Below are 27,917 nucleotides of genomic sequence, written 5' to 3'. Positions count from 1 at the left end.
ATTTTTGACCATTAAGTATGATGTTGGCTGTTGGCCTATCATAGATGGTTTTTATCAGAGTGAGGTAAAGACCGTCTATTCCTATTTTCTGTAGGGTTTTTATCATGAGTGAGTGTTTATCAAAAGCTTTTTCTGCATCTATTGAGATGATCATGCGATTTTTTTTTTGTCTTTGGTTCTATTGATCTGTTGTATTACATTAATTGATTTGTGTATATTGAACCATCCTGTATTCCTGGGATGAATCCCACTTGGTCAGGATATATAATCTTCATGGTGATTTGCTGCATTTTGTTTGCTAGTATTTTATTGAGAATTTTTGCATCTATATTCATTAAGGAGATTGGCCTGTAGTTCTCTTTTTTGGCTGGGTCCTTCTTTCTCTGGTTTTGTTATCAGGGTAATACTTGCCTCTAGGAATGAGTTAGAGAGAATTTCTTCCCTTTCAATCTCATTAAAGAGTTTGAGAAGAATTGGCATTAAATCTTCTCTAAAATTTTTGGAGAATTCAGCTGTGAATATATTAAGATCTAGGACTTTCTTTAAATTTCTCTAAATTTTTTGTAGAATTCAGCTGTGAATATACCAGGATTTAGGACTTGCTAAGTGTTTTATTACATTTTCAATTCTATTATCTGATATTGAGTTATTCAGGAGTTTTATGTCTTCATTCATCTCTGGTAACTCACGTGTATCTATGAATCTGTCCATTTCCTCTGTATTTTCCATCCAATGAGAATAAAGTTTTTCAATGTAGGTATTGATGAGCTTCTGAATTTCTAGAGGAGCTGTAGTAATTTCATCCTTTTCATTCCTTATTGCATGAATTTGTGTTTTTTCTCTCCTTTTTTTGATAAGGTTGGCTAGGGGTTTATCAATTTTATTTATTCTTTCAAAGAACCAACTCTTTGATTCATTAATTCTTTGTACTGCTTTCTTAGTCTCCTTTGTGTTAATTTCTACCCTGATCTTTATACTTTCCTGCCTTCTTTGGGCTTTAGGCTTGACTTGCTCTTCTTTTTCTAGAAGCTTGAGGTGCAGCATAAGATTGTTTATTTGTGCTCATTCTGTTTTCCTGATGTGGGAATTCACTGCTATAAATTTCCCTCTGAGGACTGCTTTCATTGAGTCCCACAGGTTCCAGTAGGTTGTGTCTGCATTTTCTTTTGATTCTAAGTATTGTTTAATTTCTTCTATGACCCATTGGTTTTTGAGGAGGGTGTTAGTTAATTTCCATGTATTTATGGAGTTTTTGTGACGTCTTTTGTCATTAATTTCTAATTTCACTGCACTATGGTTAGATAGTATGCATGGGATAATTTCAATTCCTTTGCATTTACTTAAGCATGTTCTATGTGCTAGTATATAGTATATTGTAGAGAACATCCCATATGTAGCTGAGAAGAATGTGTACTCTGATGTTCTTGGGTGGAACACTCTGTAAAGGTCTACCAAGTCCATTTGTTCACAAGTTTGGCTTAGTTCTGTTATTTCTTTGCTGATTTTTTTGTCTAGTTGATCTATCTCTTTGTGAAAATGGGGTGTTACATTCCCCTGTTATGACTGTGTTACTACTTATTTCATTTTACATGTCTGTTACCATTTGTCTTATATAGTTTGGTGCTCCTGTATTTGCTGCATAGATATTTATGACTGTTATCTCTTTCTCTTGCAGTTTTCCCCTAACAAGTATGTAGTGACTTCTTTATCTCTTTTGATCATTCTTGGTTTAAAGTTCACATTGTCTGCAAACAGAATAGCTACCTCCATCTTCTGGGCATCTGTCACAGGAAGTATTGCTTTCCATCCTTTGACTTTCAGTCTATGAATTTCCTTTTGAGTTAAATGTGTTTCTTGTATACAGCACATTGTTGAATTCTGTTTCTTGATCCACTCTGGCAGGTTGCTTCTTTTGTTTGGTGAACTCAGACTGTTTAGACTGATGGTTATAACTAATAAGTATTGGCTTGTCTTTGTCATGTTATTTTCCTGCTATGGTTCCTCCTTTTTCCCTCTAATTGCTTTCTCTGCTTGGTGGCTCCTTTCTATTGTTGTTCTTGAAATTGTGGTTACTTTTTTTTATCTCTTTTTAGAATATCTTTTAGTACTCTTTGTAGGGTTCATTTGGCACTCATGAATTTTTCAGTTGTCCCTTAACATGGAAATATTTTATTTCTCCATTAATTTTGAAGGATAGTTTTGCAGGATACATCAGGTTGGGTTAGCAGTTGTTTTCTTTTAGGACTTGAAATACTTCACTCCAGGCTCTTCTTGACCTGATGGTTTGTGTTGAGAAATCTGCCATGATTCTGATGTGCTTTCCTTTATAGGTGATGTTTCTTTTCTCTCACAGCTTCTAATATTCTTTTGTTTTGCTGAATTTCTGGGATCTTGATTATTATATGTCTGGGTGTAGATCTATTTTGGTTATGGCTAATTGGAGTTCTATATACCTCACTTTTCTGTATGTCAGATTCTTTTTCCACGCATGGGAAATTTTCTGCTATTACTTCTGCAAATAGTCATTTTATGTCATTTGTGTTGATGCCTGCTGTTTCATCTACACCTATTAATCTTATATTGTTTTTCTTTGCATCATCTTGTAGCTGTTGAATTGTTATTTTCTAGTTCCTTGTTATTTTTAAGAGATCCTTCCTTTCATGATCATTAGCTGCCATGCTTTCTTCAAGGTCTGAAAGTCTATCTTCAGCTTCATTCAAGCAGTTTTGCCAGCTTTCAATGGAATTTTTAATTTCCTCAATATCTGTTTGAATCTGTTTCATGCATTCTAATTGTTTCCTATATTTTTCATTCAAGGTTTCCATCATTTTTCTATGCTCCTGTAATTTTTAATCTACATCTTCTGTAGATGTGCTGAGCAATTCTTTCATTATTGTTGTCATTTCTTTTTTTTAACCTGAGAGATTATTTCTGATCTGATATCTTCTATAGCCTGATGGAGTTGTTTCTTTACTTCAGTTGCTATCATTTCAGAAATTTCAGGTGTATGACTTCTAAGCTCTTCTATGTTGATGTTTCCTGGACTTGTTTGGGTAGGGTGGAAGTCTGAGATTGCATTTTGTTCCTTCATTTTGTCATTTTTAAAGATCTGGAGTTTCCCTAGAGCTCAGCCTCACCCCTGCAATGGTGTGGGAGTGGTTGGGTGTGATCACTGATGCTCCTGAAGCTGTCCAGAGCTCAGCATGACCCCCACACCTGTGGGGGAGAGATGGGGGTGGTTTACCAATGTTCCCAAAACTTTCCGGGGCTCAGCCTGGCTCCCATGCCAGTGGGGGAGGGGCAGAGGTGGCCCACCAAGGGTCCCAAAACTGTCTGGGGCTCAGCTTGGCCTCCACAAGTGTGTAGGGAGGTGGGGCATGGTCACCCAGGTTCCTGAAGCCGTCCAGGGCTCAGCCTGACCCCAACGCCAGCTGGGGAGAGATAGGGGTGGCTCACTAAGGTTCCCGAAGCTTTCCAGGGCTTAGCTTGGCACCCACACCGGTGGGCAAGGAGCCATTGCCTATATTTTACTTACATTTTAAGGAATATTATTATTTCATTTCAACTTTCCCATTATAGTAAAAATTGTGTTTTATGTTTTTCTAAAATACTCAGCTACATCACAGTATATAAAAGGAATCTGAGACAATCCCCTTGTAATGGGAGAGTTCAGAAGAGAGGAGCATGTAATGGCTGTGAACTACTGCACATTTCATAACAATTTAGAATACTTTGGAGGTAACAGGGCTGAGCTTTACTTTCTCTTGCAGCTATCATTTTGCACTGTCTGCATAAAGTTAAGGCCATGAGGCTTCAGAGGAACAGAGATGCCTATTGACATAGGAAAGGACTCCTGCCAGGCTGAGCCTCCATATTCCACAAATAACTGGGGGGTCCCATGTCACCTCCATTCCAGGGAGGCTGGGTCAGAGGGAGGAGTAGCAGGATGCTGCCAACACAGTGCTTTGTGGTTGTTTTATTTTCTGGGTTAACCTACAGGGCAAGTGTGGAGTGAGACCCTTCAGACCATTAAGTATCTGGGTTTCACATAAAATATAATCATCAGATGCTTAGGAAAGGAATAAAAGGCAGTCTGCCAATACTTTTGTCCTTAAAACAAAGTGGAGCTCCCTTCATGTTTTACTGTACCTAGGGAAATAAAAGATCTACACTGAGCAGGTGAAATATGCTGTTCATTAAGCAGAAATAAAAGTATTTCCCCAAAACCTTCAAATTCCTAACTCCTCTTCTAAAAATTCAACAACCATAAAAAGAAAACAGGATTTAAATTACAAAAGGGGTTAGAAAATCATGCTTGATTTTGTTTCACTTTCAACTAACAGCACAAATACATGTTATATAAATGGATGTCGGTTATTAGAACTGAATTAGAAACTGGTAAGATAACTTGATTTATAAGGCTTTGCTACACCGATTATAGGTTTACCAGAACCTTAGACTATACAGGGTATTAAAAAATTCTAGCAACTTAAAATATATATTTTTAAGATACATGAAATATCTTAATCCCATGCCATATACTCAAACTCAGAATTTCTGGTGAAGCAATTTAGATTTGGCCTTAAAGCCTTTGTACCTAATAATCAAATAACTCAACAAAAATCTCAGGCTTCAACTATCTCCTTTCCCAATTTCTAACAGGCTGTCTACAACATGACATGGGTCTTGTAAAAAATAAACCATAGGCCAAAATGTATTTCCTTGGTACAGGCCTCTGGGCCTCAGCTTTGAGGTTTCCACGGGGCAGTGCAATGACCACAGCTGGCACATTTGCCAGGACACAAAGTCATCTGCAACTAATCTATGTGTTCTGGCTACAGAGCCTAATGGTCAGGTGCTTATAACTCATGTAATTTTCAAATTTATGATCAGTGTATTAGCCAAGTATGAGCCCAGAAAGTTACTAATTAGTGAATAAGAAATCTGGCAGAACAGACAATCCAAAATAATTAAGGTAAGTAACAAAATAAATAACGCTACAAATTAACATTTTCTTTTGTTAAAGTAAAATTATGGGACTTAGCTAAAGCTTTAGTTAAAGAAAAGTGAGTGGATGGAGAGAGGGGAAAGGAGAGATAAAAAAGAATTAAGATATATGGTGTATATGTACCAATTCCCCATGATGAATGTAACCAGGTATTGCAAACATATAAAAATTTTTAAAAATTAAATTTTAAAAAGAATAGGAAAGAACCAGAAAGCATTCCTTTTGCTAACTTTCCCTTGGAATATTCAATGTAATTATGAAAAGAAAGTTGATAAAATGCACCACTAATCCATTATTTGTTAACAAAGGAATAACAAAACTGCTGCACTAAAACACTGCCTTAAGGAACACCTTGATGGTGTTTCCAGATGAAATATTAGCTGAGAGAAATCAACAAGATGGGGTGCTTTTCCAGGTAGAAGCATCCATGGTTTTAGATGTAAAATCTCACATTCTATGTCATACAACTTATTCCTAGAAGTCAAAGAAAAACACAGACCAATCTGACTCTTTCCACTGTCCTTTATAGATTCCCATTGTTCCCACTGGTGCAAAACATAAGCACTGGGGAAATGTGACAATTATTATTTTCCAAGTAATAATCAAGGTTACAGAACCCTCTTAGATAGACAATCAGCCCTGGAGACACGCTGGGGATGGCAGCTAATCTCAGATGTGGTGAACGTGCAATTGGAAGAGTTTGGCAGCCACCTTACTGGAGTCTCCTTGGAGTGGGTAGAGAAGGACTGGCAAGTGGGTGCTGGAGGGTGGAAGTCAGTAGAATCCGCAGAGGTAGGAGTTATCAGCACTGGCAAAGGGAAACCAGAGCCTGCAGGGTAATTCCGGAGCTGGTTGCAGGGAAACTCCTCCTTCATCTCTCCCAGAAGAGGATAAAACTCCTCTATTGGGCACAAAGTTACAGCTATCTGGAGGTTTTTGCACAGTTCCAAATGTCCTTGTATGTTAGAACCACTCATTTCTTCCTTCTGTAGCTGCTAGAACATAGCTGATAGCCCTTGGCCAGACAGCAGAAATACCAGTAAGTCCATCTCCTTCTATGTCTTGCCTCCACAGGAACAGTGTCTATGTAAATTAGTAAGCTGCCATTCTGGTTTATCAAGAAGCCTCTTGAGAACTGAAGAACCACAAATCATCTCCCTGAAGCTAATCACCACTGAGTGTACTACAGAAATGCCCATCCTGGACAGTGGGGCTCCGCAGGCTATACCCTTGAAGACCTAGCCTGAGTCATGGTCCCCATTCTGATGTCTTCCAAACACAACAGCTAGTAAAACTTGTTTTGGAGCCCTTTTCTCCCATGGAGACTATCATCATATGGGGGAATCTAAGAAATCAGAATAGAATATGTTTTCTGGCTATACACAGCCAAGTAAACAGCAGAAAAAGGAAGCTGCCTTTTTGTATCTACAATATTTCATCAAAAAGCATGAGGATATACCATTAAAACCTTACAAGTTTTAGAAATCTTACTACAGGAAATGTTGTGAATATGCAAAAAATTTCAATACAACTTCATTAATTAGATTTTATGACTTTAAAAATAAGGCTCTTTAAATATAGCACAGAATCACACCACTTTTGTTGTTAAACAATATGAAAAAAATCAAATGAATTACAGTATTCATCTGACAAAATATTATTCATTATTTTTTACATAATTTTACTGTAAGAACACAGAGAGAAATTCTTACATTTAGTGTTTGCTACATAAGAAAAACCAGTAGTATACCAAAAATTAATAACCTTCATGTGGTAGCATTTCTACGTAGTTTTTCACTTTTTTGTACTTGTGAAGTTTTATATAAAGAGAATATATTGCTCTTAGAATCATAAAGAGCTCAGTAAAAGTTCTAAAACTGATGCTTTTAGTATCAAGACTTCCAGAGTATACCAGTTAACTTCAGCCATGTTTTTGCTTCAATCACTTAACCATTAACTTCATTAGGAAAAATAGTGCTAGATCAATTTTCATTAATTAAATACATATTAATTCAAGTAATTTGGAAGTATAAACACAAAAGCTAAGAGCCAGGATTTTTCCCTGGGGATTGAACCCAAAGCCATCTATGTGCTAGGCAAGTGGTTTATAACTGAGCAATAACTTCAGCCCTTCCTTTTTCATTTTAAGACGTCTTGCTAAGTTCCCAGGCTGACAATGACATTGTAATCCTCCTGCTTCACTATCAAAGTGTGCAGTACCATACTGCCTCAATATCTAGAATTTATGTTAGACAATAGTACAATTCAAGGAATTTGATGCTCTGGTAACATTTTTTCTTTTTTTTTGGCTAGACTGTATAGAATTAAATGGCTAAGAAGATCTCATGGTAATAAATATAATTAAATATAATTCAAGGCTTTTAAAAAGTAATATTCAAAATTGGACATCTACTTAGAAAGCTATAAAAAACATCACTCTCCAACTAATAATAACAAAAAGCCAAATAATCATTAAAATCATGACTCTGTTTGAGCCCATCATGGGGCTGGAATTGCAGGGAAACCAAGTAGTTTAAAGTCTAAGGAGGAACCATTTTCCTTCCAGCAAGAAAAGGCAACAGTCCAGTAGGACAGGGGTAGAAGATGGAGCTACCATCCAAAGCAGCAAGAAAAACTTATAAAGGAGTTTCAACAAATTGTCAGAGAACAGGATTGTCAGGTGTGGCGGTATATGCCTATAATCCCAACACTCGGGAAGCTGAGACAGGAGGATTGTGAATTTGAGGTCAGTCTGGCTACACAGTGAGGTTAGGGCTAACCTGAGCTACATAGAAAGACCCTATCTGAAAACAAATTTTAATTAAAAGTAATAAAGGCCAAGGATGGGTTACCATGAGAGCACAAAACCCCTGGGAAATACAAACATAAAGAAAACTGGCATCCTTTTGCAGGCAGCTTCCAGGGGAATCCCTGACACTTCTGGAGAAGTCAGGGGCAGAGATGAGACCTAAGAAATTCTCTCATAGTGACACCTAACAGCAACTACCCCAGGTGGGGGGGGTTGATAGATAACATCCAAAAATTATATCTTACACAACACTGATAACTGACAAAATGGTCTGGAGAAGTGTTGAACAAATGTATCAGGCACATTGGTCCCAGGATGAGAGGTAAACAGCAGACAGAGCACATCTTTAAGTTAAGAGGTTGGTGGACTCCTGAGAAAAAGAAGTGTTGGCTAACAACACTGGATACTTTGGGGCCAGGTACAAAACTCAGGGTTTTGCACATTATTCCCATTTCATAGCTTATCTCTGTGTAACAGATGAAAAGGTAATCCACCCAAATGACCACACAAGTGTGCTAGACCCCAAAGTTCAAACACTTACTGCCAGATGCACAAAGCTTTAACTTCACAAAGGCCTGCAAACCCATAAAGAGATGTGGTTAAGGGCTCCTAGAATAAGGTGGCTGCCATTGACTCCAGAACAGACCTAAAATACCCTGGGCGTGGTCTCTCTCAACAACAGACTGCATTAGTTTATGCTATTGTCTATCTCTGTCAAACTCAACATCTGGCCCATGATATACAAGCTTTGCTTATTAAATCAATGTTAAATAAAACTAACAGTAACAGTTAATATGATGAATGGTCAAACCAAACTTCATAATCATCTTGAGGCAGGAATTCTGGTTTCATCAATAGGGAAAAAAATGCAAAGTACTGCATTTTGATATAAAACAATCATTTACAGACATGTCCAGTAAAAGAAACTAGCAAACACAGATGAGTATTTGGGGGGTGGCTATATGTTTAGTACATTACCAGTTCTATTTGAGCCAGCACCATAGGCTGTTGCCAAAGGGGCTTATGAAGCAACAGTGGGATTTGTGGGAGAACAGCATCTTACAGAAGTCAGTAATCAGCATCATGAGGATTGGAAATTATGTCCCCAGGACATTCATAGTCATTACAGAGTATAGCTTGGACAAAATTACAGAATAACCACCTTTAAATGCTTAGCCTGCCCAGGAAGTCAGAGCATGTCACTCCAGCAAGCAGTGTACAAGCATTTGGTTAATGGCAGAGAGGAAGATTTGTCCCAATAAGGAGAGCTTCCCACTAATCCCAGGGTCAAATAGGGCTGGGCCTCCTGGGGAAAGCTTTCGAAGTGTCAGGAATGCGGCTCATGATCTTGAACATGACATTACAATCTATTCAAGGCTAAGATTCTATTTATGCAACCTTCAAAGTGTTTTTCCCTTAGCCATGTGTGGGTCATCTGAGTAGGTCACACAGCAACGACACACTAAGGACTGTAAAACCGAAGCACTCAGTGAATCACCTCTACTTGTCAATCAGCCATCATTTCCTGGAGTGTAAGGAGTGCTAGGCCCCTTGGAGGTACCTGCTTAACTCTCCTCAGGGGCATTTCCTTCATCTCAAAACCAGTTTTCAGGAAACAAACCCCAATTCCCATCCTCTCCACTCCTGCCAGAGGCACTTCCGAACGCATGGCTGCTCAGAAGCAACACTGTAACCCACACTTGATTCCTGCCTTCACCTTTCTTCAATCCAGTCCTAGGAAGCCATTCTTCAAGCTGTCTCCATATTTCCATCATTTGGTTTCCACTGCAACCCTTCCCCAGGCCCCATCACCTCACAACCACCCCACCACGATACCCCGCCTCTGTTCGCATCTACATACATGCTGCTTCCCTTCATCCTACTTCCCAATGAGAGACTTTCAGACATATTCCAAGAGAGAGGGAAAGAGACAGACAGAGGGACGAAGATAATGACAGAGGGAGAGAAAGAAGAGCAAAGCCAGGGCTCCCTGACTTTGGTTTCGTAGCTGAGGTGATGCGGGAGCAGGAAAACATGTCCACTCTTTTTTTTTACTGGGAATCAAACTCACAACCTCATGCTTGCCAGGCAGGCGCTATGCCACTGAGGTAAATCCCCGGCCCTAACACGTCCACCCTCACACAAGTACAAAGGAAACCAAAGGCCTCGGACCAGCAACCTGTGACACAGCTAGAAAAATGAGATTCCACAGGACAAGCAGAAATAAGCAGGCAAGTGTCAGGAGTGTCCCTGGAGAACTGGTAAGGAGGTGAGGGTTTGCTAGTCACACAGCCCCTAGGGTCTCTCCACGGACCAGAACGGGAGAGAGAGACAGATTCTCTGTGTTAGGGTGACAAAAGGCCACGCTGTACAAACTGAATCATCTTACCTCAACTAACTAGAATTCCAGATGTATGAAAAGAGAAAAAAAATCCTCACCCTGTGATAAGTCATGGGATGGGCATCTGCCTCTTACCTCTGACTGGGGTGTCTAAACATGGGCTCTTATAAACAGAAAGAAACACTTTATTGAAAACACTTTTTATTTCTCTTAAAAAGTCATTATTTGGTTGTAAATGCATCACTTTCTCCTCTGGCTATGAAGCTCAAATATCTCCAAATATGCATTGCATAATGACCTGTTGGCAGCCTGCAAAATCACATCGTGTTGTTGCCTTTCATGGAAGGAAAATGAAGAACTATGAAAACAGAATGAACAAAAAAAATTTCTGACCTAATACTTCCTTTATCAACTCTGTGACCACTTAAGACAAGGATAGTAGGATGTCAAGGCAAACATTTCATGTTAAGAGGAATCTAACTCTGTCCAAAGTAAATGCTAGGGTCCCAGCATTCCTGGAAAACCAGTGCCGTTGTATTGCCAATCTGTGTGTTTAGGGAGGGCACCGAGGCTTCCATTCTCAGGATCTAAGGATCTTAGTAAGGTTAGCATATTCATTGTCCTTCTAGAGCTTCTCAATCCAAATGGGGCTGAGGGAGGAGTCCCAGCAGATACTGGACTGGTTTTGTAAAGAAGAGGCGATCTCTTTAGTCTACACTGCAAATAAACTTGGCAGCTGCTATCGTCCACTTTGAGTCAGTGGCCTGGGAATGAGCATGCCCTGCAGGCTCACCTGACATTACAGTGACTGCACCACAGGTGTACACAAGCTACAGGCTACAGGTATCGCCAGTTTTCCTTTCTAACAGCCTCATGAGGCCCAAGGCACAGGCTAGCCCTTAACTCTATTCTTCTGCCCTCACAGTACCAAGAGACAGCGACTATTATGAACCTTCCTGGGAAAGTGATGGGTGGAGACAGAAACCTACACTGGTCTAGCGCTGATGACCCCAGTGGCTGGGGAGGAGTCAAATCCCAGACAGAGGACCCAGATAGCCAGAGACCAAGCACACTGCATGTGCCATCTGGGGAAAGCACCATTCCTCCCAGTTTGTTTTTTGAAGTTTTTATGGTTTCTCCATGTTATTTAGAAATGAAAGAAGAGTTTTTCAGTGTGCTCCTTTTCAACTGTTTATTTTCCTTGCAGAATGAGTCCAAAGAAAAATCAACACGCGGCTGTTGCAACACCAAAGACGTGGAGCTGAGAGATGCATCTGTTACCTGTTTCCTTTTCTCCTCTTTTTTGTCCTATTCCTCCCCCATGATCTTCTCCTTGTACTTCTTTCCATTCTCTCTCTTCTCTTTTTTGTGTTTTTCTGTGTCTTCCTCCATCTGTGTTGCCATAACACATGTCCTGGGACTGGGTGATTTATAAAGAGTGGAACTTCATTTCTCACAGCTTGGGAGGCTGGGGAGTCCAAGATCAAGGTGCCGGCTGGTGAGAGTCCAGCCGCTGCTTCCATGGTGGCACCTTGTTCCTGGGTCCTCCTAAGGGAGGAAGGCTGTGTCCTTCCATGGGGGACAAGCAAAAGAGAGAGAATCCACACCCCCAAGCCCTTCTCGCAATGGTATTAATCCACTCATGAGGGCAGAGCCCTTGCTGCTGCACACTTCCTAAAGGCCGCACATCTCCCAGGTGTAGCACTGGGACTTCGTTTCCAGCACATGGACTTGTGGAACATGCTCCCCATCTCCCTCTGGTCACTGGCCCTCTTCCCTGCTCCTATCCCACCACCCTAACCTTGCCGTTACTCTGTTCCCTTTCTGGCACTGTGCTAAGAGTCTCAGTGTCTTATTTTATTTGTGTGGTTTTTTTGTTTTTCTTCTGGTACCAGGAATCAAACTCACGACCTTGTGCTTGCCAGGCAGGCACTGTGCCACTGAGCTAAATCCCCAGCCCCTTCAGTGTCTTATTTTAATCATGTAATTTTTTTTTAGAAGTAAGACTGGTTGTTGATATTTTATCATGGCCATAGGAAGACTATAAATAATGCTTAATTTAGCTGTGATAGGTACCCAGAGCCCATTTTTAGTGCAAAATCTCCTTCTAGCTCTCTAGATTTTAAGGTCTATGAAATCATTCAGAGATCCATGGTAAGGGAAGGGCTTCCCAGTGCATGTGAAAGTTAGGGAGGGGCAAGGGAAAGACAGAAAACATTAAAACAGGACATCAGATATAAACCTTCCTTCAGCCTGGTTAAGTCAGCCTAGTCGGCCTCGCTTTTTGCTCTGCTTCTAACCCTACTTACATCACTTTCAAAATAGAGTCACTTCCATTTTCCACAGAAGATTGTAGAAAGCCAAAATGAAAAAATAAAAATAGGAAAGGTTGTCAAATCCCCTAAGGGAAAGCATAGATGCTTTCACTGTGAAAGGGGAAAACATTCTCTCATCAGGTCTACTGGGAAAGAAAACCTGAGTTGCTGAACAAGGGCAGCCAAGGCCCCGGGACACACACTGGTGCTGTCCCACAGAGAACAGGTTCTCCTGCCAGGCAAGGGCACAATCCCCGCAAGAAAGTCTGGTCAGTCTTGGAAGGAAGATGCAGCCTAAGACTAGAACTATGTTGGTCCCAAAGACAAATGGGTATTCCTGAGGACCACAGAGTCCACTGGAAACAAGTAAGATAAAAAGTGAGAGCTGGAGATGTGACTCAATGCTAGGACACAGCAGTCTTGCAGGATCACCTGAATCAAGGTGGACAGCAAACATGGGGACTGGGAACGGCCTGGGCTGACCACAGGATCTGCTGGGACCCCAGGAAGCTATGTTCATTCTGTGAGTTATTTAAATCAGGTGCAAATTCTACATCCGGGCCCTCAAGACCCTCCTTACCCAACTTACATACTGCGGGCCCTCTGGTTTCCTTTGAGACACCCTACCTCCACTGTCATTGCTCCCTACAACATCACTGTATGTGCACCTTCCCTGGACAGGACCCCTTCTTAACACTCTTCCAGACTGCCCTCCAGCCAGGTCCATAAGGATCCTCACTCTCACCCCTGGATGCAGGGAAGACCATGCCAAAGCCTTGGCCAGCTTCTAGCACACCTCCAGGGATGATATGGAGCTGCTTCTTGGCAGCACTTCCACAGGGTGTGGGGACCTCATGGCCAAGGCCATGCCTAGGTGGATGCATGCCAACATCCATGCAGAAATTACTAGATTCTCATAAGCAAGTGCAGTGGTAGCTCAGTACTCCTCGTTCATTGGTTCTAGGAGGTGCAACAAGATGATGACCACCAAAACAAATTGTTTGGACTGGACTCAGACAAGTTCTAGCTTGTGTGACACATACCAAACAAATAACAAGGGCAGGGACAAAATGAACTGAGTACCAAATTCAGTAAGTCTCAAAGCAATCAAGTACAGAAGTATGATTGTACAATTTCCTCAATTATGAAATGAGTATAACATTATTTACCTGATAGTGACCTCATAAGGATTAAAATGAGATAATACTTATAAAACAATTAGCATGGTGCCTGGTGTATCTTTAATAAACGTTGATTACTTTTGCAATTAATGGTAGACTTGAAAGGCTATCTCAAATTCTTTCATCTACATCTATAAGTATGAATGCTAGGATGTACAACATACAAATATGTAAGTACTTTAATACCTATGGACATGAAATTAGGGGGTACACAGACACTAAATCTATGGTATAATGTTTAACAAAAAGCAAAGGTGCAAAGGCATTCAGTTACAGCTTAAGACAAGAAAGCCAGAAATGCACTAAAATTTCATAAGCTATTTGCCATGTAAGTATACTTTAAAATCTATAAAGTCCTAATTTATGAGATAGGACTTGAATAAAGATGAATAGAACATTTTTTTTCTGTGAAGTATGTTAGAAAGGATAACAAAAAGACATATGATATGCAAAGGAAACCAAACATCCAACTGTAATTTCCTCTTACCTTTGACCCAATGAGTGTATACAGCCACTGAATGGTCTCATTGTGGTTAATTACTCCATTCATTCCATCCACATACAACATAATCTGGCCCAAAGCTACAGAAGAGAAAAACAAGCAAGAAGACATCATGGATTAATATATAAATACAATCTTCAATGGTCCTTATGTCAATTGAACTTTTCAAACTTTTAAGTACACAGAGCATTAGGAACCAGATTTGAACATAAGCACTGAGCTCTGAAACGAGCTAAATCTCATTTCAGAAAGTGTTGACCACACCAAAAGAAGCAGGGGTATCAGTCTGCGGTGAGCAGGTACCCGATTCTATGGGACCATCCTGAGCCAGTACAATGTTGTTCCTTTAGAGAATCGATACACACACAAGTAAATACAATTTGTAGTTTGCTTTAGAGATTTTCTGATTTAAAAATGATTAAAATTACAAAAAAATTGTCATACATCAAATATTAAAACCTTAGTTTAAGAAAATGTAGTTACCACATATTATCATTATTCTCCTAAAAAGGAAATATATGCCATACTACTTAAACAAATGGTAATTTAGTTTCTCAGATCCATTACCATCAAAATCTGAATCGTAGATAATAGAAAAGTATTTAAGTCACCAGACCCTAGATTATAGGCTTCTTTAAAATCATGCCTAACCTCCTAAATCATATTTCACCCATAAGTAATTGGTGTAGCTTTGATATTTCTAGGCAATATTTTGTGAGTAGCAATAGTAGCAATATAATTTTAGAAAACTGGTAAAATATAGACGAGTAAAATGAAAATACATCACTCATGATCCCACAATTTAAGGATAATCTTTTGTACTGGATCCCTAATGCTGAACCAGTTCTTACTGCAAAACCTACTCCAGGCACAAGATGGCACTAAATAGACTCCAGTGGGAGTCTAACACCACACTAGGATTCAACAGCAAATACCCACTACTACCCTGAAGGTGGGCCAGAGCATAAAGACCACACAAATGAGGGGGTGAGTAGATGCCTGAAAACACACGTGTCTGGGCCACATGTGTCATGGAACTTAGTCATTTGCATTCTGAAGAAGGTGGAGAAGGCCGAGACTGTCAGAAGGGGTGGTGGGCAGTACCACAGGTCTACAGAGATAGCCCGTGGCCTTCCATGTTGTGTTATTCATGGAACTTACTTGAGGCATACTTACTGATTGTGCTCCAGTGTCTTGATCTAAAAACTGAGTTATACTAGAGTATCTTACAGAGGTGTTTTGGGGATTGAGCTGGAAACACACTTGCCTGAGCAGACACTTGGCCAATGTTAGTCAGACAAACCACCATACTGAGGTCAAACGTCAGTCATGCATGGGACAGAAGCAAATGCTAAGCAAGTCTCAGAGACACCAATCTGGTGAGGAGCCTTCATAGCTATTCTTACTCAGCAGTTGGTGATGAGATGGGCAGAAGAACTATGCTTAATTCAATGTCATCAAAATTTTCTCCTGTGTTTTCTTCTAAAACTTTCATAGGTACACTTTTTACTATTTGGCTATGTGACCAAATTTGAGATAATCTGTGTACAAAGTGTGAGTTTAGACTGAGGTCATATATATATGGCCAACTCATCTACTCTCCTTCATTGAAGAGACCATTTCTTCTATTTTATCCCTTTTATAAATTAGCCAAAAACCCATCAGCTGTGTTTGTCAGGGTCCATTCCATTTCTGTTCCATTGTATCCCTTTACCAGTATCACACTATCTAGATTACCATCGCTTTATTACAAATCTTGAAATGACGCAGTGGGAGTCCTCCCATTTCATTCTTCCTTTGCAGAATTGTTTTGACTCTTCTTGTTCTTTTGCCTTTTCATATGAAATCTAGAAGCAGTCTGTCTAAATCAACAAAAAATCTTCCTAGAAATGTTATGATTGTGTTCACAGTAAATTTTAGGAAAACTGACATCTTTATTACATTGAGTCTTCTAATCCATAAACTTATTACAGTGTATGTCTATTTAGATCTGATTGTTTTCATCAGCATTTTATAGTTTAACTGTAAGATATATATCTAGTGCATGATTTTGTTTTCTAACTTTATAAGTGCTTCATGTTCTTTGCAGGTATTGGAAATGGGGTGGGGATTTTTTTGGTACTGGGAATAAAACTCATGACCTCGTGCTTGCCAAGCCCTGGAAATGGAACTTTTAAAATGTTTCTATTTCCAGTTTATCAGTATATAGAAATAAAAATGATTTTTGTGTTGAATTTATATCATGTAACTTAAATTTATTAATTCTACAAGATTCTGGTCATTTTATTTACTTTGCTTTTGTCAATTTACTTCCATTTCCTTCAAGGGCAATGATGTATTCTGTAAACCAGTACAGGACAGTTGTACTTCCCTCTCAACCCACACTCCCTACCACACCTTATTGTTCTGGTTAACACTTTCTATATAGTATTCCACAGGCATGGTGACAGTAGTCACCCCTGCCTTATTGTCAGTATGAAGGGAAGGCATCTAGTCTTTTGTCATTAACTACAACGTTAGATGTAGGGTTTTGTAAATTCCTTTACCAAGGTAAGAAAGTTTCCTCCAATGTCCAGTACACTAAGTGTTTCAAGCATGAATGAATGAATTTTGGTAAATGCTTCTTATACTTCTTCTGCTATAAGTATATGGTTGTGCTTCAGACTGTTAACCTAGTAGGTTATCCTGACTGAATTTCAAATACTGAATGATGCATTATTTTTATACATTGCTGGGTTTGATTTGCTAATTCCTTGTTAAGGAGTTTTGCATCTTTGTTCATGACAGATATTGGTCTGTAGTACCCTGTCTTTGTCTGGTTTTCATATTATGGTAATGCTAATCTCATAAAATGAATTGGGAAGTATTCCATCCTCTCCTATTTTCTGGAAGACATTATATAAAATTGGTTTTATTTTGTCTTAAAATGTTTGGTAGGACTTGCCAGGAAACCATCTGGGCCTGGAGATTCCTTTTTCAGAAGATTGTTCACCTCAAGTTAAATTTCTTTATATATATATAGTTAACAATAGTTGTAATAATGGAGCTAGTAAAGTTGTATGCTTCATCTTGAGTGAATGTTGATAGTTTGTGGTTTATAAGGAACTGACCCATTTAAGGAACTGGTCCGTTTTATCTAAGATGTTAATTTTATGTGCTTAGATCTAGTCATAGTATCTTATTTATTTAATGACTATAAGTCTTATCTCCTTTTATTCATAACTTTAGTGATCAGTGTCTTCTCTTTTTTTCTTTGTCATTGTTGTTGGTCAATTTTTTCTTTTCAAAAACTCAGCTTTTTGTTCCACTGATTTTTTCTATTGTTTCTTGATTTCAATTTGAACAGTCTCTACACTAATCTTATTTCCTTCCTTTTACTTATTCAGATTTTTCTTTTCTTACTCTGGATAAGGTAGGTGTTGCTATTATTTTTTTCTTTTCTAATTAAGCATGTGATACCATAAATTTCCCTCCATGCATTGCATCTCACCAATTGTGATATATTGTATTTTCATTTAATACAAAAATTTTCTAGTTTCCCTTGAGAATTCCTCTTTAACACATGGCTTATTCTGAACTGTGTTAATTTCCAAGTGCTTGGACATATTCTTGTTATCCTTCTGTTACTGATTTAGTGTGATTCCATTATCATCAAAAAATATATCATATGATTTCAATTCTTTTAAATTTGTTATGGTTCATTTTATGGCCCAGGATATGATCTATCTTCGTGGGTGTTTTATACATATTTGAAAAGAATATGGATTTTTCTGTAGTTGGGTGGGGTACTCTAAACATGTCAGTTAGAACTAATTGGTTGGTGGTGCTATCCAATTCTTTGATAGCCCTGCTGATTTTCAATCTATCAATTCAATTAATTACCAAAAGAGAAGTGATCTTTCTAACTATAACATGATTGTTTTTCTGTTTCTTATTTCAATTCTGTCTGTGTTTGCTTCATGTATTTTGAAGCTCTAGTTTTCTGGGTAGACTAACCTTTCTTTCACTATAATGTCTTCTTATCTCTTCTTTGCTTCTATGTCTACTTTCTCAGTTAATACAGTCACTTCAGCTTTCTTTTGAGTAGTGTTTGCATGGTTTTTATTTTGTGCATCCTTTTATTTTCAAACTACTTACACCATCATACTTGAGGTGAATGTTTTTGGGCAATTAGTTGGTTTTTGTTCCATTTATCCATTTTGATAATCTGTCTTTAGATTAATGTTACTAGACAAATCCTATTTAATTATTCACATACTATAAGTGAACTTAGTCCTCTCTTTTCTAATCTGCCACTGAGCACACCTAGTGGGTTTTTGTTTTGTTCATTATATATTTTATTATTTCTAGCTTTTTCTTTGGGTTTTTCTTTTTAATCTTCTATTTCTTTGCTGGGACTTTATCTTTCCATTCATTTCAGTAGGTTCACTCTTACTTCTTGAAAGATTTTTGTAATGGCTCTCTAACTGACAAATCTAGTATTTATATCACCTTGGCACTGGGGTCTGTTGATTTGTCTTTTCCTGTGCAAGTTGAGATTTTCTTAGTTTACTGCCTGGCTTATATCCTGGATATTTTGAAAATTATGTTATGAAAATCTGGCTTTTGTTTAAATATTACAGAAACTATTAGCATCTTTGTTTAAGCAGGCAATTAACCTGGTGCAGTTTAAGCCACAAGTTCTGACCCGCCTTTCATGGGCTGTGGCTCCAGCACCAGGTCAATTTTCAAAGCCTTTGCTGTACTATTCCCACATAATTCCCACAGCTGGTCTCACCTTGGAATTACCTGGGGGTAGGGACACAAGCTCCCAGAGCAATAAAGAATAAGAAATATGAATATGTGGGCATTTGGAGTCCCTTCTCCTCCTGCTGAAGCCAGAAGCAGACGGTTTCCTCTGGAAATCTGTCTATGTCAGTGCCCATGTTGGGTTTGGGGCTGACTTGAGTCCAGATCAGGGATTATCAGAAGACAATGTTAAAAGCACCATCAGTTTGATGCCATTTCAAATTCTATTCTTCTCCAGCCTGCCTGCCACCATTTACTCTTGAGTCATCAAACAGTCGCCCTATGTATCTTCCCCAGGTTTTATAGTTGCATTTAGTGGGAAATACAGGATCATGTGTGCTTATATCTTGCACAGAAATGAAACTCCTCCCTACCCTGCTCTGCTCTTTAAAGAACAACCTTCAGCAGCAAAGTGGAAGGTGGCCCAGCCAGAGCAAGCCTTGTGGCTGAGGATCCACTCTGAACTCTATCCATCGAAGCCTGTGCTTCCAATCATTTCTTCTTCTTTTCTCTTTTCTTCATCCCCGTTTTCTATTCTTTCTGTTTCCTTTCTCTTTTAAAGCTAGAAACTCTTTATTTCAGGGAATTTTTCAAAAGACCACAAGTAACTCCTAGCTGCCTTTCTGGAGGGAGCACCGGGAGGTTTTGGCTGCCCGCCACTCACTCCCATAGGTCCTGCTGGTCCTGTTAACAATACACAGCAGCCAATCACCAGATGACACGCCGGAGGCCAGTCTATACCTGCAACTTGAAATGCCACTTATGAGTTGTTGAATCAATTTAGTAAATCTAGACCAGCAGTGTATTGTTTTCTATGAATAAAACAGAATAAAATATAGAGTTCTTTGCATTTACTAAAGGGGAAGACTGTTCTTATTTTTGTCATATAAATATGAATCCTTTCTCCTTGTAGGTCTTCAACCAAAAAAGTCTGGAATTAACTATTCCAGACTCCTTCCCTTTCCTCATTCTATACCTCCGGTGAAGTAGCTAATTCTCTCAATTTGTCATCCGAAACAGACCTTGAACTCAGACATCTCTTCCCTACATCACTGCTGCAGGTCTACCTTCCAGTGTTGTTCCTGGATGACAGTAACTGCTGATCCCAGTTGTTCCCACCATTTTTCAATCCACAGTAGCTCTGCTAGCACTGAATATTCCGAAGGGTTAGACACCCCAGCTGAAGGTGAACAAGGTTTGTGTCTTTTGCCTGAAGACAGGATCTAGGGCTCCTCACACCTCTAACCAATCTACCAGCCATTCAGCTTCTTGCTCAGACCATCTGAATTCCTGTGTCACTGAAACTTCTGCTGCCGTCTCAAGGCTTTAATTCCAAATCTATCAGTTTTTAATTTGTTACACATGCTTTACATTTATGTCAAACATATAAAACTATATATTCATTCTGCAAACTCAAGTAGGAATTTTTTAAAGAATTTTTTTTTTTACCCATTGGAGACGCACAAAAACATGACCTCAAATGAGTTATTAGCTTGCTTGTTCATGTCATCTCCTTCAGCCAAAGATACCAAAAATACCATGGAAAAAGTTGCAAGGCAATCCCTTCCTGGCAGAAACATGTAACTTTTTAAACAAAGAGCTCTTAAATATCATTGCTCTGTGTCATCATTTAATCAACCCCTCATCCACTCTTTCCTTTTACTTTAAAAGAAAGTGAAATGAAGGTCACATGTATTCTGTAAATGGGCAAAGAAAATTAAAGTTGTGATACTGCCATGAGGGAGTTACATACTTTAGGCCTACATATTTTAATGCAATTTTATTAGAGCATTGTTATGACTGTAGATATATTACAATTCTACTGTAAACCAGCCTATGCATGTGCAAGGTGAGGTTTTAGCTTTTAAACTCGTAAGCACCTACAGCTGCACCAGGAAACAGAAGACTCCTTAGTGAAGTGGGTGTACTTTGGTTTTCCTTTCTATGTGGTCTTCCCAGGCTTGATTTTCTTTTAGAAAAGTAGTAAGAAAGAAGAAAGATTTGAAACTAAGAGAGAACCTGAATAACCCTCAGCTTCACTTACCTTTAGTTACTTGCTTTTATCACCAATTGTAGAGATCATGTAGCTAAGTGGTATACAACTCTGACATATGGGTCATGAAGGGGTTGGCTGCCTAAAATGTTCTTCATGATCTTGAAAGCCACTTGTTTTTAATCGCAAACCAGTTGAAACCACTGACCCTTCACATGGGTCTGTGCAAGCGGGTGACCTTCTGACATTAGAGGGTCAAAACTCCAACCTCAGTTTACCCTACCACAATTTTCTGAAATTGTGTCCTATGAAAAGCCATAAAATTGGATTATTCATGTGCATTCCACTGAGCACTTCCCTTCCACTTACCCCCAGTCTCCTTTCTCCAAACCTCAGAGCACCCTGCCCTTTGATAGCATGAATACCCAACTCTATTCTTGGGGAGGCAGATGGAGACTTGGGGCTCTCACATCTTCCCACTTCTTTGCCTCACAAATAAATTATTTCAAACACGTATTATTTCAGTGAATGGCTTACAGCATAGTGGGCAAACAGGTCTGGTTCAGTAATAGACTGCACCATAGCCATTCCACGAAATCATTCACCATTTTTTTGTCTTTTTGAGACAGGATCAGGCTATGTATTTCAGGATGGCCTTGAGCTCACTTTGTAGCCCAGGCTGGCCTCAAACTTGCAACGATCCTCCTGCCTCCGCCTCCTGAGTGCTGGGATTACAGGCATGCACCACCAGGCCTGACTCATTTACCATTTTAAAATGTGACAGGAAATAACTCATATATCTATTAAAAGTACAGAAAAAAATAGGCAAATGATCTGAAAATTTACAGAAAACTCCCCCCCCACACACAAGAACATAATTCTGCTATAAGCAAGTATCTGCAGTCACTGGAGTTTTGGTTTTTTTTTCTTAGATTTTGGAGCGGGTGGCCTGTGACTTGCCCATTGGAGTAAAGACAGGATGCTATTGTGCTGCTGGATACAACTGGCTCTTCTGGAGGACAAGGCTAAATATTAAGTTGCAATACTTTCTTCAACTAGGATTGAATGGGGCTCTGACTATGTGTAGTGAGAGTTTTTTAACTAGTAGTTATTTCCAGAGATAGGAAAACAGACATGAACATTTACACACACATTACTAGCACTTAAACCTTCACTTCTGGGAAGGATAAATTCATTCTAAAGTAGGGGTTTCAATGTATTTTAATCAAACCATTAAAACTCTTAACTCTGAAATGGATTTGCTGATCGCTGTCATTACTCATTAAGGTGTCCCGTAAATACTGAAAAGAGGTGGATAATTCTGACATTTCTGGAACTACCTGATGACCTTGAAGCCCAAATTATTATTATTTTCCTCCACTTAATTGTCTGCCCTAAATAAGAGGCTCTGGCTCAGTTTTCCCCAAGGGCAGCTGTCAAGGAAATACTCTTTCAACACTGATTACTGCATGAAAATTAAGGAAACTAAGCTGCCAATTCTAGGCTGGAGACAAAAATTTAATCAGCACAAAGCGCTCCAACAAGGTGTCAAAGTTTTGAGTTCTCTGCTGACATTCAGCAGTATTTTCAATGCATATTTCCTAAAGCATCTTAGAAAAAAAAATTACTAACCTTTCTCCACCCTAAAATGTTTATTTCCTTTAGAAAAAATGGTCTCCAAGAAAAAATGTGAAATAAACCAGGGCTAATGTCCTCTCTTAACACTTGTAGACTTAGTAACTCTCAGAAGAGGAAGGGGCCTTTCACTCAGGAGCCTAAAACAAGATCATTGACATGGTTCTTTCTAGTTAACCTTCCTTCCCACAAGGACTCTCTGTGGTCAAGATCTCTGCCTCTTCTTCCAGCTAATGCCACACAGAACAATGATTTGCTTCTGGCCTATTCATTCGTCTCCCTGCCAGCAGCAAAATGTAAATCCCAGATTCCTATATTAACAGTGTAAAAGAAGACCCTAGAAAATCACAAGCACAAGAATGGCCTCATTATCATCAGGCTGCGGTGGCCTCAGTTGCACCTATGCACCCCCGCCCTTCTCAGTCTTTCCATTCTACATAACTCCTATTTCTAGATAAGGAGAAACCAAAGGAATGAAGAAAACTTTAATATATTAGCAAGTTTTGAGCCTCTCAAAACTTTTGGCAGACTCCTAATTTTTCTATGGAAAGAAAAACAGTCATTTAAATTATCTGTTCTATAATGATCTTTCAGGACTTACATCCAAATGAAATACCAGTGGAAGCGCACAGCCTCCCTAAGGTGTCTCAGAGACAGAGATAAAATGAACCAGACATGGACTCTGCAGGGTCAGCAGTGGCCAGGATGGTCTTATTCACTGTCATGTGCTCAAGCTCACCATGGCTTTTCCTGCAGGAACGAGGGCGGCATCTAGAACCAGTGACAAGGACTTGATTGGGGATCATGAGTGAAGTAGCTCCTCCCAGTAGGGAGGATCCATGCCAGAGGTATATACATGAGGCGTCCATCCCTGTCTCATGGGGTAACACTGGCAAGAAACATGGCTTTGCAAAGTAATTAACCCCAAGCGAGTGGGCTGGAGCTCATAAATACTCAAATTCAGAGAAGCACGAGGTTGGTATGAGCCTGAGTAATCAGAAAAGGTTTCACAGAGGCGAAGGAGGAGGACAGAAGACACAGCTTACAGCAAGGGCACACTCAGATGAGCTTGAGAAGAGGTACCTAACAGTCCCTCTGGCCTCTGCTTTCAGGACAGTACAGCACCAAGGAAGCCCCAGAAGACTCGGAGCCAGGGGTAAGCTGGTTTGCACGCCTCCTCCACCATTCCTCACTTATAGGAAGTGCAGTTTACCCAGCTTGTGGAGCCTCAGCTTACGGGTTTGTAGACCTGGATCCCACGTTATTGGGATGAAGTGAACGCAGCACAAGATGATGGCCAGGGAGTTCTTACTCATGCTGTTTTGCTGTTTAACCTCTGGACTTCAAATGATGCATCTGAGAGACAGTAAGTTTAACCTGAAGACCACCAAAACTCCACATTTCCCTAACTTTATTCTGCAGACCTTCATGAGGAGGTAATGTGAAGCATCTGGCACAAGGGGGCGCCCTTCTACTAGACGTTTCTACCAGCAATCGCAGGCTGCACAAACCTGCCTTATGAATATACAACTCTATATAAATTGAGCCTATAAAAATCAGAAATGTACTTTGGTGCATTATTTAAAACCATAAAGTCATAGTCTAGTATATTGGGTTCTGTATTCCTATTTAGAATTTCAACAGTTTTAAATTTTTAACTCTGAAAATCCTCAACATATTAAGCTTCTTGACCTTACTATAAATGCACTAACTATTGTGAATGTGTACGTTAAGACACATACCTGAGGGGACTGGCTCCCTGAAAATGTTGCAGAACCTGAGATTACCTTATGACCAGCACCAGGCACTGATGAGGCTCTGGGGTCGCAGGTCACAAAGGAAACTCATTGTGTTAAAGCCTTAAACCACTGGTCCTTCATCCCTCTCCACCTCCACTACCTGATTTAACAGGTCACAGGTGTGGGCCCCTAGCGTTGGCATTTGTCAACACTCTGAAGGTGATTCTCCCACACAGCCAGCAGTATGAACCATTCACCAGTACCAAGCCAAACCAGTATTGAAGGACCGTGCCTCGTTCCATAGGGCTCTGTCCCAGCCAGGCTCTTAACAGCTGAGTTCGGTATCGGTACCTGCTTCTGACCAGAAGCAAAGATAAACACAAGAAAAGTACAAGCTGCCATGTCCTGAGGATTATTTCTTTACTCTGGACAGGGTAGGCTACGCTGGTCCCCTTCAGCCCAGCCTGCCTATAAATTGCTGGGACTGCTTCTTGGGTATCACCCATCTCTATCAAGGAGTTCATGCTTGAATGTTTTGATACACTTTGAAAACTTCAGCCTCCAGCATTATGTTCATCCTAACATCATGTAAAACAGTAGTTTTTAAAAATAAACAGCATTTAACATTTTTAAAATCTAATTTGTTAGGCCTAGAGACTTCATCATTAAATGTGCTTTTAATAATGGCTAAACAACTTGATTAGAAACACTAAGTTGTTTTTATATACTTTTTAAACTTTAAGGTCTTGCTGGGGATACAGCTCAGTGGCACATGCATCTGCCTGAGTTCAATTCCCAGTACCAAAAAAATAAAAATAAAATAAAATTTAAGGTCCTTATTTTATTAGACAATCCCTTCATCATTTCTTCTCAGAGGACTTTATTTATTTATTTATTTGTTGTTTTTTTGAGACAGGGTCTCACTATGCAGTTCAGGCTAGTCTTAGCCCAGGCTGGCCTCGAGCTTGCAACAATCCTCCTGCCTCAGCCTCCCAAGTGCTGGGATTACAGGCATGTGCCACAGAGGACATTATTGTAGACCTCTACAATGGGTCTTTCTAAAGATGAAAATCATGCTGTCATCACTTGCCTACCACTCAATTAAATCTAAATTCTTTAGCTTGCTCAGGATAATTTCAATGATGTTATTTTGTGTATTTCAGAACCTACATCAATACCAGACATCCCTAATAGTCAAAGAAATGGAAGTCCTCCTATGGTGACCACACAAAATCAATGTTCAAAGAAGGAGAATAAATAAAAATAATAAAATTTCCTCTAAGAGAGAAAAAGAGGTCCCTCTTGATTATGTACATCTACTCTCTTATCTGCTGTCCAGAACATAATGAAATAGAGATAGAAATGGGCATGGATGCATAATATATGTATACACCTAAAATTCATATCTGACATATGCTACAGCATGGATGAACCCTGAAAAAATTTTACTTAATGGAACAAACCAGAAACAAAAGCAGATACAGTGTGACTGCACTTGTATATCATATAGTTGCTCATTTTAGGGCAACTTCAGAGAGAAGAGGGGTTGGAAGAAGAAAGACTGAGGAGTCACTGCCTAGTGGGTACAGAATTTCTGTTTGGGGTGATGAAAAGTTTTGGGAATAGACAGTAGTAACTAATGCCACTGAATTTTATAATTTAAAATGGTTGAAATGGCTTTATGTCTTTTTATTATAATGAAAAAGTTAAAATAAAATCCTATCAAAACATTACTACGCTAAAAAATAATGGTTTAACGCCCTTGGCAGAAAATCCTAACAGCAAGATTCAAACATCCTGGCCTCTGCACCTGAGCCGCACCCTCCAGGGTTTGTGTGTTTCCCGATGCACAAATGAGCACCAGCCTAGAATAAACCTTGAAGAACTGACTGAGGGACTGAGGTTGTGAGTTCAAGGCTGTACACCACCACCCATCCTGTCTCCTGGGCCAGTGTAGTAGATTCCACTTACTTAATAGCTATTTCCTGGCAGCTGTAATTACGCTCATTAGAAGTAAATTGTTTTGCTGTCCTAATAGTAGTTACTGGCTGTCAATGATTAGTATTTTGTTTTCATCTCTATAAATATACAAGCATCGCACATGTCATCAGCTTCTGAAACTGAAAAAATAATTTAGGCCATGAATCTCCTACTAGAATAAGAAATAAGAAAACTGACTGTTCAGGGCAAATGTATTTTAAATATCACAATGGTTAACAGTCCTTCAGGAGAGTATGGGGAATAAACAGGGACATAGTATGTTTGTGGCATTCATTTTTCTTGGGGGCAGAAGATAGGGGATGATTAAGAAGAAAACATATTAAAAGCCTCCTTAGAGGGGATGATAATAAAATGTTGACAAATAGTGCTTTATATGCTATAAAAAAGTATTTCTATAAACTAAAAATCAAATAACCAACTGCTCTTCACACACAAAAAACTAGGAAAAACAGTTTTAACTGAAAATTACCATAAGTTTTGATGCAGACCTCACTCGGGCCTTTTCTGCACAAGGTGCAGCTCTCCATTACCCTCCCGCTGGCCCAAACTCTTAGCTTTCTTAAGATTGACATGTTCCCCCACTAGTACAAGAAGTCACAGCATTGTTAAGCGCCAGGCACTCTGCTAGGCCCATTTGGCCAGAACCACCTTGGCCAAACAGAGGGGTCACTGCAGCGGTTAGGGATGGAGACTGATTGGACCCCTCACCTCACAGCAGCCCTGAGGGGAAGAACTGGGACGAGGGCCAGGAAGTGTTGCAAGCCTGGGCTCTCAATCCAAAGAACTTGGGGTTGAGGCCACCTGGCATTGCCTCCTTCCAAACAAGTAACTGTGTGCACATGGTCTGACCTCTGGTGCTTCAAATTCCTCCCCTGGAGAAAAAACAAATAAACAAACAAAACTATGGCAATGTTTCTTAAGGAGCCACAGTAAGAATTAAATGTGAGAAGGCAACATACTTCAGTCTCTTGCAAGCTCAGGCAGCTACCAATAATGCCCTTGCAGGTGGGGAAAAAAAAAAGTGACCATTAAGAAGTGCACAGTTCCCTGTGAGAAAGAGGCATTCTCCTCACCTGGTTTCCATCAGTGGAAACCATCGTCCCAGGGCCGCTAATTCTCTCTTGGATAAGTCCTAGTCTCAAGGTGTATAATACTTTGGGCTCTCTTGCAGGTAGATATAAAGCCCAGGCTGCCACACCCTCAGATAGGAAGGAGCAGTAGCAGGCAGAATTCAACAAAATCAAAGAATTTGAGCAGTGTGTAAACCCTTTGTTGTGCTAATCACCTGGCCATGATGAGGCACATTCGTTCTGGATACCCAGAGACACACTGGAATGGGTCACCTCCCCAAAACTCAGACTAGCAAAAGCTGGCAAAGAAGTGTGTTGTACATGGGATCTATTTCAGGAAGGAACAGACCATGAAAAAGTATGCCTCTCTTTCACTTGTGTACATGCTACAAAGAAGGATGAAGTTCAAGTGAGCACCCCCAGGGCAGTTCATTCCCGTAATGAATTCATGCTGGAAGACAGTGTGCTAATAATGATTATATCTCCAAATCTCCCCTTCTCATATACACCTTCCCAGACCTGGGGAACGGCTCTA

The 27,917-nt window shown here is 39.7% G+C and overlaps 1 protein-coding gene across 9 annotated transcripts in view; it reads right to left on the bottom strand.

Annotated features, from left to right (window-relative positions):
- The window catches only part of Fhod3 (formin homology 2 domain containing 3), a 455,934-nt gene that overhangs the window by 175,324 nt on the left and 252,693 nt on the right, over window positions 1–27,917 (bottom strand). For all 9 annotated transcript variants that reach the window (XM_005372817.2, XM_005372818.2, XM_013510258.1 and 6 more), the window contains one exon: window positions 14,142–14,236. In XM_005372817.2, coding sequence (XP_005372874.1) covers window positions 14,142–14,236 — 95 coding nt within the window. The remainder of the gene's footprint in view (window positions 1–14,141; window positions 14,237–27,917) is intronic.

Source organism: Chinchilla lanigera, unplaced genomic scaffold, assembly GCF_000276665.1.
Source record: "Chinchilla lanigera isolate Chin_1 unplaced genomic scaffold, ChiLan1.0 scaffold00001, whole genome shotgun sequence".
Classification (NCBI taxonomy): domain Eukaryota; kingdom Metazoa; phylum Chordata; class Mammalia; order Rodentia; family Chinchillidae; genus Chinchilla; species Chinchilla lanigera.
This window is presented reverse-complemented; position numbering and strand designations above follow the sequence as displayed.